At 30.3% G+C, this 17,402-nt stretch overlaps 1 protein-coding gene across 1 annotated transcript in view; it reads left to right on the plus strand.

Moving 5' to 3' along the window:
- The window catches only part of LOC111641652, a 47,160-nt gene that overhangs the window by 17,378 nt on the left and 12,380 nt on the right, over nucleotides 1-17,402 (plus strand). The window contains exons 7-9 of the mRNA XM_023387853.1: nucleotides 1,152-1,396; nucleotides 1,544-1,685; nucleotides 13,865-13,963. Of these exons, the coding sequence (XP_023243621.1) occupies nucleotides 1,152-1,396; nucleotides 1,544-1,685; nucleotides 13,865-13,963 (486 nt within the window). The remainder of the gene's footprint in view (nucleotides 1-1,151; nucleotides 1,397-1,543; nucleotides 1,686-13,864; nucleotides 13,964-17,402) is intronic.

Raw genomic sequence — 17,402 nt, forward strand, 5'->3', positions numbered from 1 at the left:
GTATGACTAAATTATCTTGTTAAACTATAAGTGATTTTAAGAGCAATAACTTTATACGATAGAAAACAATAGTGATAACTTACGTACAATTTAAATAATTCTTCTGACATCTCTAATCAAATTCTTTTATAGAAATTAAATTAAAGATAATTTAACTACAATATTCGACATAAAGTATGGAAGGAAGGAATTTGAGAGGGAAGTAGTATAGTTCAATTCAACGAATCTTGAATGGGCGATGCGTTGTAGTCAATCAGAGCTATAAAAATTTTATTTTAAAAATCTACTCTGGTGACTTCAAACACTAACAAGATTTTAAACTGTATTAAACAATTTTAATATTAATCATCACGAAGCTGTTTTAATAACAATATTCTTGTTCTTTTTCGAACACTACCTAAATAAGGTAGGCTTATTTCCACACGCCTGAGGTTCCGAAAAAATGAGTAATTTTTATTAACAACTTTAGTATGTTTCGAAAGTAATTGAAACCCAGTCAACAAGAAATCTGGTACCCTTATATAAGGTAAGACAATATTAACTGCTCTTCGATAAGAAAACCAGTTAAGAGTCTGTACGAAGCCAAATATTTTTTTCGTTTATTGTAGGCAAGTTTCTTTATTTCTCTGTAACAACCGAGAAGAAAATTATCTTCTTATTATAATTAAAATTGATAAAAAGTTTGTTTTTTATCGTTTAAATTTAAAACCCTATATTTGGTAATTGTAGGCTATTAGGTCCGTGGCGACTCAAAGTTTAGTTTAGTACATTTCTCTATATTTGGCATTATTATTTAGCGTTTATCTTTAAACTGATACATAAAACTGATTGTATTTTTCTGGTTATATCAATATACGCAATTTATTTAATTCTGAAAATTTCTTAACACAATCATCAGGTTGGGTTCTGGGACGTGGAATCTAAAGTTAGTGTCAGACATTTCATATTCTTTTAGTGATTAATTAACAGATGAACCCTGTCTACATGTTAACCTGTATTGTGTGGATTTTTATTTATTGTTAAATATTGACATTTTAGTTAAAAATCAACGTATTTCGTGTGTAATACAGTGCAAATAATTGCATAATAAAATATCTTATGTCAATACGTTAAAATTAATATATTTAATAAATTAACTTTATTTATAACAGAAAGGAGAAACAGAATCAACTGCTACTATGAAAAAATTTCTTACCGAAGGAAAATTGGTGGAAATAGAAAAAAGACATTTTTTTGAAAGGATGTTTGCAATTATAAGTTTCAGCAACATCGTGTTATTTAATGTTAAGACAATAGGAGAGGAAAATTATCTGTCTTCTACAGATAATCTGTTTATGCAATTTGTGTCATTTGGCCTAAGAAAAAATTTCCCCTTAAAAACAGAATTTGATCAAATGTGAGTATATGAATAGTACCTAAAAATAATTTTTGAACAAAATACATAAAAATTAACTTTACATGAATAAAAATGTGTTTCGTAAATTATTTTATTATTTTAAAATTAACACATAATGTTGTTTCTTCGCATATATTTTTATTTCAGTTTGAGAAGATGCCTTGAAGCAGGATTACAAGAAAAATTTGTTTCTGATGAGATACTTCGTTACAGCAATGAAAGACAGTCGTTGTTCGTAGAACCTGATGATTTTCGTCCTTTAACATTAAATGATTTGTTTGGATCATTCGTAATACTAATAATTGGACATACAATTTCAACAATTATATTTATCTTGGAAATTATCATTAAACAAATAACTTCTCAGTATTTAAAATAAATTGAAGTGTTCTAGATTTATTTTCTCAATCAATATACAAGATGTAAAATATAACTCTTATTTTTGTCTATATCATATAAGCAACACTAGACTGATTTTGATTAAATTAATTTATCTCTATGTACTGTACTCACGACTTTGCCCACGCAGATATTGCAAGCAAGCCTCATTTATATTCAGTATTTCGACAACCGTAGTAATTGTTATTTAACAACTATTGCCGAGAACGGTGACAATTGCTCAGAATCAAACGAACTATTTTCGATTTGATCAATTTTCTGGAACGTTTATAATCATTCTATAATCGAAACAATATGAAGTTTTAAAAATGTTCGAACAGTTTTAAAATCGAACAAATTCGATTTTAAAACTGTTCGAACATTTAGTTAAAAAATCGAAATACATCAAAATATTTATAACTGAACGTCTGAAATGTTATCAATTTAATTTAATACCCCTAAGTACTCAATGAAGACTAAACGTACTTGAAAACAGTAGAAGCCGTTTTTCAGGTTACGCCTTAATGCCCTCCCTCTACTCCCACGGGGAAATTTCGAAAAATCCCTTCTTAACGTGCGTTTTCATGACGTACCTAACTGTGTATAAACTTTCACCTCTTTAGGTTCAGCTATTTGCTCTGGGCGATGATGAATCAATCATACAATCAGTCAGGACAAATAATTTTATATATTTAGATAACTGAATTGCAATGTTTATAATATATCAAACTTAATAGCATAGCTCTTGATATACCCAAAATACAAAAACATTCGAATTTCTGGATTAGACAAAATTTCACTTATTCAAAACNTTCCTTTGGATAGGACTTAGAATTATTTTGTGTTGAGGACCTTTGGTGGTCTCACTTACGGGATAGACGGACTTCGTTGTTCGATATTGTCGCGACTCGGAACTTATTATGATTATCGCTTTCATGTTGTTTAGGATTAATGTGTAGTCTTAATGTATTTGTATTTATATTTAAGTTTATATTAAATATGTTATTCCTAATTTAATGACTCTTGATAAGTACTATCGACATCTCATCATGACTTCGTTACGCCTCCCACTCCTTTTGCCCTCCTATAGCCACTCTCTGACAGCGCGCCGGTAAGTGGGAGAAACTCTTATCCTATCCCCTCGGTTTGCACATATTGGTGTCATCCGACAAAACAAGCCATCCGACAACCGAGAGCGGGTCTTCCCGACCCGTGCAGATTAAGCGGTCATTAGGGTTCGACCCGGTGACCCCCTGCTACTCACAATTTCTATATTTAATAAATTTTCTATTAACTGATTGAAGACTTCGCACGCTTCAACAATACATTATACTTTATAAAATTTATATCTATGTAATAAATATTTTTGTAATGTGTATAATTTATCATGATATATACCATAAATAATATGAAATTTTTAATGCAATTCTATATTTAAAATATGTTGCTTTATAATTTTTTGACAACATGATGTTATTGAAATATAATTTATTGTTAAAAATTAATCCTTTGCATTAAATTCAATATAAAATTATTTATAAAAAGTGCTATTTTTACAAAATAGCACTTTTTATAAATAATGTGTTTTAAAACAAGTATACTAGTGTAATGTATTATTAGCTCCTCTAAAGTTGTATAAAATTTCAGATAAATAAATAGAATAGGTATAATTATATCTACTGTATCGCTTTGTATATGTATCTATTCTATTCTTCTATACTATCTATTATATAATTCTTCTATTATATAATTTTTCTATTTTGTAATTTTAATATATATCAGCATATTAACCTATTAAAGTCTATTTAGCTAAACATAATTATATAATTCAAATAATATATATATAATTAATGTGAAATAAAGAAAACATACTTCTGACATTCAGTTCTCGAATCTTTAAATGAAATATTTATAATAGAATATAAAATCTTACGCTTAATTAGTATATTACATTGTAGACGGTTCAGTAATCAAAATTTACAAAGTGTATAGAAAATATTATTTTTTTATTCAGTATTTATGTCATTATAAGTCATTCACTACTATCTTACAATGACATATCGTTTGTCATGAATATACACTAATGTCCAAAAATTAAGAATAATGGCTATTTCTGTGAATATTGTGCTTAACAAAAGGCAGAATGAATCGGAAATAGGTATAGTCAGTTAGAAAGCTATTTCGTATAAAGGAAACAATTGAAGAACACACAAAAATATTTTATTGCATATTTTATTCAAAAAATACATAATGGAGAAAAGAGAATGTAAAAGAGGGAGTTGTCTGTTGCTGATAGAAAAAAACTTCTACAATTGTTTAAATAATAAGAAGAGTAATTACCCCTTGCTGCAATACAAACATAAATGGTGATGTTTTGCGATTTTCGAATCTTGCAACAAAATAATTTTCAGGTCAGCGATGTTCCTTGGTGGAGGCTGGCGAGCATCACTCTTATGTCCATTTCACACATGCACAATCAGGTTTAAGTCAAGAGAACATGCTAGGATTTCATGTTTTGAATAACTTCGTTTTGAAGAAAATCGTCGCTCAGCAGAGAACTGTATGACCTTCTCTTACCGTTTATGAATAAAAACAGTTTATTTATAGCCCCTCGGAAAATGACAAACATCGTGAGGTTTGAGAATCTTATCTCTATATCTTGTTCCATCAAGTAACTTCTCCGAAAGTGGGACGGCCAGTACGTCTATTGAACGTTAAGCCCATTCAGACCACAATGGCTCACATATAAGAAGGAAACATTTGAGGACTGACTGCGCAGACCTGGCCTGAGGAAGTCTAGAATTTTCTGTTGTCCGTATACAAGGAGGACAACTTGTATTTCAGTTCGCCGTGGCATATGATGAAGAGGTTCTTGTTGATGTTTATTGGCAAAACAAACTGTATTAAAAGTCAGGTGAAAAAAGCTGTGAATAGAGTGTAAAGAGTAACAAAAAAGGATCGTATTCATATAGTAACCTGTTCTCAGAATTAAAATTAGTATCTAAACAATGCCCAACTATTTGAGAATAAATGAAGAATCTTGAAGATGTGTGTAATTATTTCTATGTTATGTATGAATTTGTTGATTTTATAATCATTTGTTACAATTAATAATAAAAACGTTTTTTGTACTGTTTTTTTTTATTTTTAATGATAATTTTGTTTGACAATGGAATGATAATTTAACACCTCATACATATCCACTTTATTCAATATCGTTTTTATTAAGTTATGGCAAGGCAACAGTTGGGCGAATCTGCTTAGTGGAATGCCTTCCGGGATGTCTTATTAACCCGGCATGAATGAGGTGAGAAATTGTCACACCAGCTATGAGGTGGGTAGGAGATACCCGAAACTTCGATGCAGAATTTTTTATACTATAATTGTGTATTTAGTATTTTTTTACTTGGGATAATAATAATAGTATCTATTCAACAAGATGTGTAAATAAAATATCATGTTTAAGAATGAAAAGCATTTTTTTTATTGAAATAAGAAAGACCCTATATTTTCTTTGAAAAACTACAAGTTTTGTAGTTTAACTTTTTTTCATATAAAATTCTAACAAAATTACAACTTCTTTGGTTAATCAACATAACTATAGTATCTTTCAATTATAAAAATAGAAAAAAAAAACTAAAACTTCTTATGAGATCAATTTGCACAGCACCAACATTACACCTACAAATCAACACAATCTCACACATAAAAATCGCATGCTTCATAAATATTGGTTTCTCACACTTCGAACAGCAATGTTTTGTTTTTCTATCTGTTTTTTTAGTACAGTCACCGCATCTGACATATTTACTACCCACTTTTTTGGAAACAGGTAATGAAGGTTCTCCCAGATGATCAGTAATCACTTTCGAGTTTCCCTTGCATAATGCATGTTTTGTTGTCTAATGCGAAGGCTATCATTTGAGAAATCTAGAAATAAATGTAAAAATACTATAAATAACTATAACTCATAAATTTACTGTCAACTCAAAAATGTAACACCGAGTATGAGGTCGGGTGTGACGTACCCCAGCCACATTTGCTCATGTGTATCTTCCGCTGACACCGGCAAAACACTAAACTCAACACTCGTTGTTCGTTTCGATTTAAATTGATTATTATTATTTGCACCAATAACTGAGAAAGTTAATAATCAGAGGAAACAAGGATTGTCTGAAAATTTGTCTCTGGGGAAATAAACTATACAGAACAAAATCTATTATTGAACAATCAATAATTAATACACTACAGTAATATCTTTGAAATCACTTTGTTTCTAGTTATCTTCCTCTACTTCGATGAAAGTAAATATTAAACAAGTGTAAAGAAAAGTGGGCTACAACGTGAAATTCGTATAACGTGGAACGTATCTACGCGTTATAGGGGGGACTACTGTAAATAATACTTTATGGTGTATAAAGAGTATTTTACTGTTCCATTGTCACGTTTATCGCTATACTCGGATGATAAGAAATGGCACAATTTTCTTATGATATATTCAATTCTTTGTCAATATCTTCTATTGACGTACACAGTCACTTTTTTTCAAAAATATTCATTTTTTCTTCGTTTGTTAGCTGCTTAGATTTGTCCATGAATAAGTAGGAACTACAATAGGAAAATTATCAGACAAAATACATAAAGTTAAGTTTCTAAAGTTTTGACACAAGGGTGGTTTATGTAATAAATATTTTTTTGATTAAAATAAATATTTTGAATTAAAACTTTTGATGCATTTTGTAACTTATTTCTTTAATCAAGGAAATAAATACAGGGTGTCCCAAAAACTATATATACCTATAAACTATATAAACCAGTGATGGGCAAACTACGGCCCGCGGGCCAGATGCGGCCCCCTGAAATGTTCTATCCGGCCCGCGCGACATTATTCCTAATCTGACGAGTAAAAAAGAATACAGGCTGTGGTGGTTGATGCACCACTTAACTTGAGTGTTCGTTGATTATATAAAATAACCGAAGCTTTATATCTCACTATGAAAGTTTATTTACAATCATGTACAAAATTTTGTTTTACACTTATTGAGTAAAAGCTCGATCGGTTACAAGCATGCTTCGGTACAGAACATCCACTCGTCGTGCGTAGCGTAGCCGAAAGAGAGAAAAAGAAATATGGCGGACAGCCTGCACATGTTTTTATAGCGCCACCTGGATTTTCAGATGCAGCGCTAGGTTACAATTACATTGGCCCGCCTAAAGTTTTCTTCTTTTTATTTGGCCCGCTCTTTAAAAAGTTTGCCCATCACTGATATAAACTATATGGGAAAATGCGACTCTTGCTGAAAGTGTTAATTTCGGCTTTTTGTTATTATTTTTACAATTTTATTTCGACAATTTTGTAAAAATATGTTTATTAACAAATTCAATATTTGTTTTCTATTGTATAATAAAATCGCGGTTCAGAACTGCGGTACAGGATAAAAAATTACAGAACTGCTGATTCCATGAATTTTGCAAAACCTACATTTTGTCTCTCACTGAACTTTTGCTTTCCCACAACTGACATATACACACCTTAACAGGTGATAGCTCAATTGATGTTTTTTTATTTCCAGTTTACAGCCATTATAATTAATAATAGAAGTTAGATTAAGCTTTCAACAAAGGAAATACATTCTAAAATGCTACTGGAAGTGTGGAAACACAGTTAAAGTGCAAAGACAGTTTAGGAGGGAGTTTTAAACAGTTTCAAAACATCAATGCGACTTACCATTACTCGAATTAGAGATAACTTTGAAGTCGATGAAACTCTTTAGAATGTTAACGAGAAGCGTTCCGGATGATTAGGACATCGACAAGCTCCACGAAGGAAGAAAGAGTATAGGAAACGTATCACCGAATACCAAAAAAATCTGTGTAGAAAGTGAGTCTTGAGGTCGGTATCTCAAAAACGTCTATCCAACACATTTTGAAACGCAGTCAATGGAAAAGTTACATTCTAAGAACTAAATTTATTAATCGAAGTGCAGCGATAACCACATGACCGAGGCGTTAAAGGCTTCATCCTATCTCTATGAGGAGAATCCGGAATCGAATCTGAGCGATCAATCCCAGGAATTTTTCGAGGGCAGTTTCCTTAGATATATTCGGTCCCATCTATATTACCAAGTTGTTCCCATTGTGAGTCTAGCCCAGGGGTCGCAAAACTGTTTTTAACCATCAACCTACAACAACTTTCCAAAACCTCACATGAAGTTTTATTACAAGAGCAAGTGTATGAGCAAAGAAAAAAAACAAATTTGTGATTTGTGTACGAGCAAAATAAAAAAAAAACACTTCGTTTCAACTTTTACCATCGACCCCCCCCCAATCGACCGCATAGTCGCATCGAACCCCCAATAATGTTACATCGACCCCTGGGGGTCGATATCGACCACTTTGGAGACTCCTGCTCTACATTATACTTTTCCTGACAACAATGAAGTCGACCTATCTAACTTAGTTGCAAAGAAAAACATGAATTAAAATCACCTGCTTTAAGATACATGCCGGAAGTCATTGAACAAGTAATCAGAGCCTACTCTGTATTTGATCTAATCATTTAGATATTTAACTCTGTTCTCGAGTTTAAGGAAAACAAACTAGTGCTGTCAGTGAAAATTTGAAAACTTCAACCTCAAAGCTATAATTGTTAGCATATAGTTAAAAGATATAAAAGTCCTGCAATATTATTGAATAATTATAATTTTTTATTACAAAATATTGCCAAGTTTCAGTGTAATGTATTGAATAAAATCACTGTCACATAGAGAAAATAAATAGTATTATGTAAAAATGTAAAATAAAAACATAACTGTTGTAAACTTTAACTATTGTTAAAGATTATAATAGTTATGTTAATTATGAAATGCATAATTTCAAAGTAGAATTATATTATTTCTACTTCATGATATAATGTGATGTTTTGTATATGCCCTGCAATTAATGCTATATGGCAAACAATTAAAAACAATACATCAGCTTTGTAATGTGACATTCCGTTTTCATACCTATTTTGCTTTTCTTACCATTAGTTGCTACTGAAGCATATGCTAATACAGGATTATTTGAACGAGCTTTCTTCTAACGTTGGATATACATCTAAACAAGAAATTTACTTTATACTATTGTGAATAATATATAAAATAACAAATATCAATAGGACATAAATAGAAAACATTTCATCATTGTAAAGCCTCCGTTAAACCAAAAGTGAAGGAAGTGCTATTGAAAAGTGGAAGCATTTTTTTCTGCTACTTGTTTCCTGAACTCTTATGCTAACTAATTATACAAAATTTATCTTAAGAATTCTTGCTATATGATCAGTATGCAGCAAATCGAAAAAAAATAATAAAATAAAATAAAGACCAGCATGACAGAAACTTCTGGGATACAGGTTGAACTGCTATTAAAATATAAAATTATTCAGATGTAAAGATAGTACCACAAAATAATAGCATTGAGCACAATAAAATAAGATCATTGTGTTTCGACCGACAATAAACGAGTACAATAAAATAATAGCATTGTGTTTTGACCGGCAATAAAAGAGTACAATAAAATAATAGCATTGTGTTTTGACCGACAATAAAAGAGTACAATAAAATAATAGCATTGTGTTTTTCCACTGACAATAAAAAAGGACAATAAAATAATACCATTGTGTTTCGACCTACAATAAAAATATACAATAAAATAATAGCATTGTGTTTTTCCACTGACAATAAAAGAGGACAATAAAATAATACCATTGTGTTTCGACCTACAATAAAAATATACAATAAAATAATAGCATTCTATTTTGACCAGCATAAAGTAAGGAAAACACTTTTCATTTACAAGACAGTAAAAAATTAACTATGTATTGCCATTAGTAGTAGTAATTGTAGTTTGTCGGTGTGGGTTCACAGACCATTTACCCTGACTTCAAAAATATCAAATTTCACAAACATCCGATGTAAGCTGAAATAATTTACGGCGAGTTTGTTAAATTTAATATGCTTATTTTTGCGTTTTGATTCATATAACGATAAAATACACATAAAAAGCACTTACGGTACTCCACGAGTATTTTACATCGTTAGAAAGAAGAAAAAATGAAGAAAATAGATACACAATTGTAGTTTTTGATGTAAGGCTGATAGCTGCACAATTTTAGTATATATATGTTCGTTTATTTAATAAGCCTTATAGAATGGGATGTATAACCTCACTTAAACAGGCATGCCAAAGTTCCCGCGATAGCCAGCATGCTGACTTATACCATATGAAAATATCTGATTTCGTGTCTTTCTGAATACCTGTGTTGCCGTTCCTAGTACATTTGTACTTTTCTGGTACATTTTGCCCTTTCCAGTAAATTGAAAGTACATTTAGATTTTTAATACATTTTCACTACATTATAATATTTCAAGTACCATTTACGGTACAATTTAATATTTCACGCCCTAACGAAAAAATGATAAAAAATTAGTTTAATAAAGTCTCACTAGTGTCACTGCTTGCTAATTTAAATTATCCAATCACAACATACAAATGGTTTGTGTCCGTTGACGTCAGCAACATAGATAGTTGCACGTGTAAACGGTCTTGACTCAGTGGTCTTCTTTCACACGTTCAGTTGTCTGCACATTCTCATCAGGACCTTGACAAAATTTTTCATGCCACGTGGTCCAAACAATTCAACTCCGTCAAACAAAAATAATGGACAGGTAAGGAAATCAATGATTTTAAACTTTTGTCGTCAATAATATCAAAATATCCGTTAAGTCAGAAACAAATTATTACAGAAAATAGTTTTGAAATTGTACGAGTATAAATAATATAAATACTTTTATATTATTTTCTACCACTATAATTTAATTCTTAAATTATGAACTTCAATTTTAGTAATCGTAGTAAAAGAAATAAGGGTTAATGTTACGTATGGTTCCAAAATGGCCGCGCTTCCGACTGTTCCAAGGTCTATATAAGAAGGTCAGGACACGCGTGATCTACTTCTTGAGCTGCCATTTTGGGGTTTTTTGAGTTGCATGTTTTAAGCAAACTTGTACGAGCAGTCAGTTTTATATGACATTAATTAAACTAAAATTGCATAAATCCTGTAATTTCCAGTCAAAAATATAATAATAATTTCGGATGATTATGCAACCCCAATTTTATGTAACGTTTTCATCAAATAGTTTAAAAGAAACAAGCATCCTTATCTTTTGCTGTCATGATTGAAATTAATTAAATAGGTACTAAAACTGATGCAATTACGTATATACCACTTCGTAAAGTGATGCAATAACATCAAAATAATTTAAAGTATAATAAAGAATAAAATAATATAATATAACAAATTTATAATTATTTTTTTAAAGCACGATTGGTTATAAAATTAACTTTGTAAGATGAAATTTAATAGTATTATTAATAAATGTTGTCAATGTAATGCTCATTTTATAATAAGTAATAGATGTGTAGATATGTTTTTAATTTTAAATAGCTTTCAAAAAATTTCAAAAATGAGATTTTAAATTAAATTATTTGACAATATATATATATATATAAACAAAGTATTCATACAACTAGTACATTTTGAACGAAAATAGTACATTTTAAGAAGACGCTTCAGTACGTTTTGAAATTTTATTGCGGCAACACTGCTGAATAGACAGGCATTCCGATCATTCGCAGCGGCGGCCTTAACCATTGCGAGGCTCCGGGCGGCAGATCTTTGCGAGGCCCTTTTCCTTTGTGCAAAGTATGTGAATTGAAAGTAGGTATTTCTGATGATTGACAAGAAATTTAAAAGTTATAAATGAATAAATTTAGAGTTTTAAAATATTATATTAGAAGATTTATAGAAGTTAACAAACATAAAGACGACAAATAATTATTATTATTTTACTCATTTTACTCTGTGGACACTAAGAGAGCAAACCCTAATGGTCCTGCTATAAGAGTATAGCAGTCCCATTAGAGTTCGGCCAGGCACACAATCAGGAGACAGGGTGGTGAGGGACTGTACCCGTCATATGCGAACGGACCCCCCCCCGAAAATGTCCTAAGGAATCCTTGACCCATTCGGATTTGATCCTTTGTCCTCCAGAGCGGTAGGCTGTCATCTTGACCACTAGGCCATCCGGTCTACGACAACAGATTATTAATGATGATAAACTAAGGTATATAAATGCCTTAAAAGATATACACAGGATTTAAAAATGAACCATTTCAACATACAATCTTTGTGCAGTCAGCTAGATTCATGAGACTTTAGGTAATCATCTAAGTGTTTTTAATCACACAGTCCTTCATTGGATCCAATTCTTGTATTTTTTTGTCCGAACGTTCGACACGGAAAACAGTAAACGGCATCCTTTGTTTGTGAATAAATCATCCAGCACTTGTCAAGTTTTTCACCATTAGCTAATATTTTACTGTAATGATATTCGCTGAATCGCCATCCATTATCATTTACAGGGAAAAAATTAACTTTAACCCGGATTGGACCTTTTAATACAATCTCGGTTTGGTCTACATCAGTAATTGTTAATGGCCACAAACTGGGTCATTTTGAGGATTCAGATTTTCAATTCTGCCAGTCATGAATGTAGACATAGACTCAGATACGTATTCTTGGCTGGATAGGGTTGACAGCGGCGGTGGCGTAAGAGACAATGATGATGTTGACTCATTATCCTCGCTATTATTACTAAGTGGCAGCAGCACCCATGACGATGTTGAAATAATAATTTCAGTTGGGTTAGGGTTACAGTGCAGTAATGTGTCATTTTCAGTCAATGAAGGGTTTCTAGAGGTTTCTTGACCATCACTTTTCATATATTTATATAAAAACCCACGTAGATTTTCTTCTACCTGCTTTCTTTTGATAGGTCGTTTCCTTTTTGAGCTACCCGACTCAAATTTTCTACCGGCATCACGATCAAGCGAACTCACTTCATAAATCTTGTTTCTCACATAAAACTAATTCAGAAACAATTTAAAAGCAGTTTCACACAGTTTTTCAATAATTCACTCTTTACCATAAGTACTGTTAATAATTAAGATTCACTAAAACTTAATATTATTTAATGTTTATTTACCTACTGAAAGATATGTGCCATACAAACGATTATGTAACGAATACAGCTGCTAGCAAAATAAGCGTCTGGTGACAAGAATTGACAAACGAAATGAAACACGGGGATAACCCGAGCATAAATCGTAAACACCATGAATCACGAAAGTAACAAAACAGCGCGTTCAAGTGAGTTTTCTAAGCGCGAGGCGCAGGATTCAAATAGTAATAAATTTTTCAAATATGTTTTACAGTCAAATTACAAAAAATATTATTATTCACTGATAAATTAATTAATTTTGATATCGTTAATCNAAAATATCAAATTTTACTCACATCCGATGTAAGCTGAAATAATTTACGGCGAGTTTCTTAAATTTAATATGCTTATTTTTGCGTTTTGATTCAAGTAACAATAAAATATACAGAAAAAGCACTTTCGGTACTCCACGAGTGTTTTACATCGTTAGAAATAAGAAAAAATGAAGAAAATACAAACACAATTGTAGTTTTTGATGTAAGGCTGATAGCTGCACAATTTTAGTATATATATGTTCGTTTATTTAATAAGCCTTATAGAATGGGGTGTATAACCTCACTTAAACAGGCATGACAAAGTTCCCGCGATAGCCGGCATGATGACTTATATCATATGAAAATATCTGATTTCATGTCTTTCCGAATACACAGGCATTCCGATCATTCGCAAAAATACGGCATGAATAAATATTCCAGTTGTTACAAAAAGAATTTGAAAATACTTTTATTCATTTAAATATTATTTCAGATATATTTGTTTTGTGGTATTTACTGACAATAATTTTATAATTAGAATGTTTTATGAAGATATTAAAGTGTCCATTTTAATTGATAATTATTTATGTAAATTTAATTCCAGGTGAATATGATGGCAGTTACGTTTGGAAAGTGGCTGCAATAGACGTAATTTTATTATTAACTTTCTTATAATATTAATAATATTATATATTAATAAATTTATATTAATTAAAATAAATTTGTATTATTAGAGAAACCATTTTTCGCGAATTTCACAGAATCTAAAACAAAAATATCTTCCGGCCATTACTTCAATACTTTTAAACGATCCAGGAATCACTAAAATTCAGGTAATTTAAAAATTTCATTCGTAAATATTAAATATAGCATCGGTGCGGCCAATTTAATCACTTTGAGACCTCCGACCTATCATTTCATTCTGTACAGATCTTGTACAAATACGAATGTAAAATTTAATTTTAGTAACGAGAACATGTGATGTTCTCGTTACTAAAATTAAATTTTGCCTGTTCCTAAACATACACGAAGCGGAGGAAAGTACAGTAAATGCTTTGCTCCTACGGCTCAATGAGTTGGCAAAATCATCCATTTCGACGTGTTAGTGTAAGATCGTTTATGAGACATATAGTATAGCCAAAAATAGTACACTTTTTAAGGATTTTGAATGTGTTTATTTTTTCATAATATACTCGTTGTTCCATTAAAACCTTAATGAAGACTAAACGTAAAAAGTCGCATGTAAAATAGTACAGTAGGAGCCGTTTATCCGGTTTTAAGACTTAATGCTCTCCCACTCCCCCCGCGGGGGAATTTCGAAAAATCCCTTTTTAGTGTGTGTTCCCATGACAAACCCTAACTGTGTACCTCTTCACCTCTTTAGGTTCAATGGTTTGCTCTGGGAGATGATGAATCAGCAAGTGAATAGAGAGGTTGAGGCGCACGTTTTAAACGTGTAAACGTGTACGTGTGATGTTCGGCGCCGCTTTCCCGTAAGCCTAAAAGTTTGACGATGGTGTTTGGAATGTCGAGCGTGATTCCACCTACTATCCAAACACCATTCTCAAACTTTTAGGCTTACATGAAAGCGGCGCCGAACGTCACACGTACACGTTTACACGTTTAAAACGTGCGCCTCAACCTCTCTAATGAGTCAGTCAGGATAAGCAATTTTATATATATAGATAAGACGAAGTATAAAGAAGATGCAGAAGACAACATAAGAGAAGTTAGTAATTCTTTGCTAATCAGTTTACCGACATACTCAATTTCTTGGATTTTCTTCAAAAAAACTGTCCAAAAAAATGTAAATTATTCAAAAAATAGTATCTATTAAAAACAATTTCCTCTTCTACTCTGTATTTTAATACTTTTGTCATTATGAAACTATATTAAACTATAGCTTTGAAAATAACTTGAAGAAGAAAGCTTTATCGATGTCATAAAATGCACGCATAAAATATATAATTCATTTTAAATCGTAAAAGTAAAAAAATACGTTCTTCTTTCATTTTATTATTAATTTTTACAGATCGATAAATATCATAAAATAATACGCAGACAAAAGGACGCAGTTATCTAGTAGAGACGTGTTTTGCTCTTATAATTCAGGTAAAATAATTATTAAATTGTTCTACTTTTAACTATTTTAAATGAGTTAATAATCGCTGTTACTTTATTAATGAAGTTAATATAAGGCTTGATGTATGTATAAAGTTAATATATTTTCGGTTATATAAAACAACTTGCAGCTAAGTAGATAATTTAGCAAACGATACTTAAATGATATTTTTACCTTTTCTTAAATGTTATTTCCGTTAAACTTTCTACATTTTTGATTTTAACCATTTTAAATGAGTTAATCGCTATTACTTTATTAATGAAGTTAATATAAGCCTTGATGTATGTATAAAGTTAATATATTTTCGGTTATATAAAATAACTTGCAGCTAAGTAGATGATTTAGCAAACGATACTTAAATGATATTTTTACCTTAATTACAATTAAATAAATATAATCAATTTTTATTTCATTTAACATAATTAAAATACAGTGAAATGTCGATGTAACGAAATTGTGGGATCTATCGAAATATTTTCGTTATATAAAATTATTCGTTAATAAAAAAACTCGCTTGCATTTTAAAGTGAAAATGTTTTTAATAAGATAATGTGAAATTTTGTAATATATAAATACTAATAGATAATTATTAGTGTTTATATAGAATCAAATTATATATTTTAAGAATGTAAGTTACGTTAAACACAGAATAAAAATTTATACTATATCAAAAATCTCACGAGCACACAGCTAAAACAATATAATAGAACAGACTAATTGTTATTTCTACAAAAAAAATGTAATTTGTATTTGCTTAATTAATCAAAGATGTTAGATAAAATCCACTACTGTAACACAGCATTCCAGTAGGCCCTCAGGCATACTTTTTATTTCAAAGCGAAGTGATATTTTTTATTTTTGAAAATATATTTTTCAAAAATGTTATTTGCAATTGTTAAAATGCGAATTTTTTATATTTCTTTCAATAGCTTCTTATTGTAAATTGTACAGCTTAAAAATTATGTCAATTTTTATCTAAACCAAACGATTGTCAAATTATATCGGGCTTTATTACTACTACTGTTATTGATTAAATGTTAATTAATTTGGCACTAGATGCAGGCGTTAACCGNAGGTAATGTGAAACTCGGTTCTATATAAATACTGATAGATAATTATTAATGTCTATATGGAACCAAATTATACATTTTCAGAATGTAAGTTACATTTAAATACAGAATAAAAATTTATACTATATCAAAAATCTCACGAGCACACGATATAATAGAACAGATTAAATGTTATTTCTACAATAAAAAAATGTAATTTGTATTTGCTTAATTAATCAAAGATTTTAGATAAAATCCACTACTGTAACACAGCATTCCAGTAGGTCCTCAGACATATCTTTTTATTTCAAAGCGAAGTGATATTTTTTATTTTTGAAAATATATTTTTCAAAAATGTTATTTGCAATTGTTAAAATGCGAATTTTTGATATTTCTTTCAATAGCTTCTTATTGTAAATTGTACAGCTTAAAAATTATGTCAATTTTTATCTAAACCAAACGATTGTCAAATTATATCGGGCTTTATTACTACTACTGTTATTGATTAAATGTTAATTAATTTGGCACTAGATGCAGGCGTTAACCGCCCTCTCTTGTAGTTGCTATGTCTGTTACACTGCTTCCGACGAAGGTTTGTGTGACGTAACTGGCAACTCAACTGCAGAGTAAGAGGAAGATGCAATACGAGTCCCTCTGAAAGTCGATTGTTTTCTTCCAGAACCTTCTCAATTAAATTAAAATCGTCCAAAAAAAGAACATAAAAACACTTAAATTTGATAAAAATGAAACCTAAATTTATTAAACATTTAGAAAAGATATAAAGGAAGATTAGATTATAATTTCAATTCATATCGATAGATTTTATGACACTTATCGATATTTATTACTTACTTTTCTATATTGATATATTTAAACTTCTAATTACTGTTACTTTATTGTTTTATCATTTAATTTGTAAAACATAAAATGTCTTTCTTTAATTAGTTCAAAAATGCTATTCACAAATTTAGTAATCATTTTTTCAGTTGTATCAGCTTTTCAATTTTCAATCAATTTTCGAACTTTAATTTTTTTAATATGAATTGTTGTTATTGAATTTTTCCGATTTTAATTATCATTTTATTACTTTCTGTAAAACAC

Source organism: Centruroides sculpturatus, unplaced genomic scaffold (genome assembly GCF_000671375.1).
Source record: "Centruroides sculpturatus isolate CEXI.00-Female unplaced genomic scaffold, Cexi_2.0 scaffold1139, whole genome shotgun sequence".
NCBI lineage: Eukaryota > Metazoa > Arthropoda > Arachnida > Scorpiones > Buthidae > Centruroides > Centruroides sculpturatus.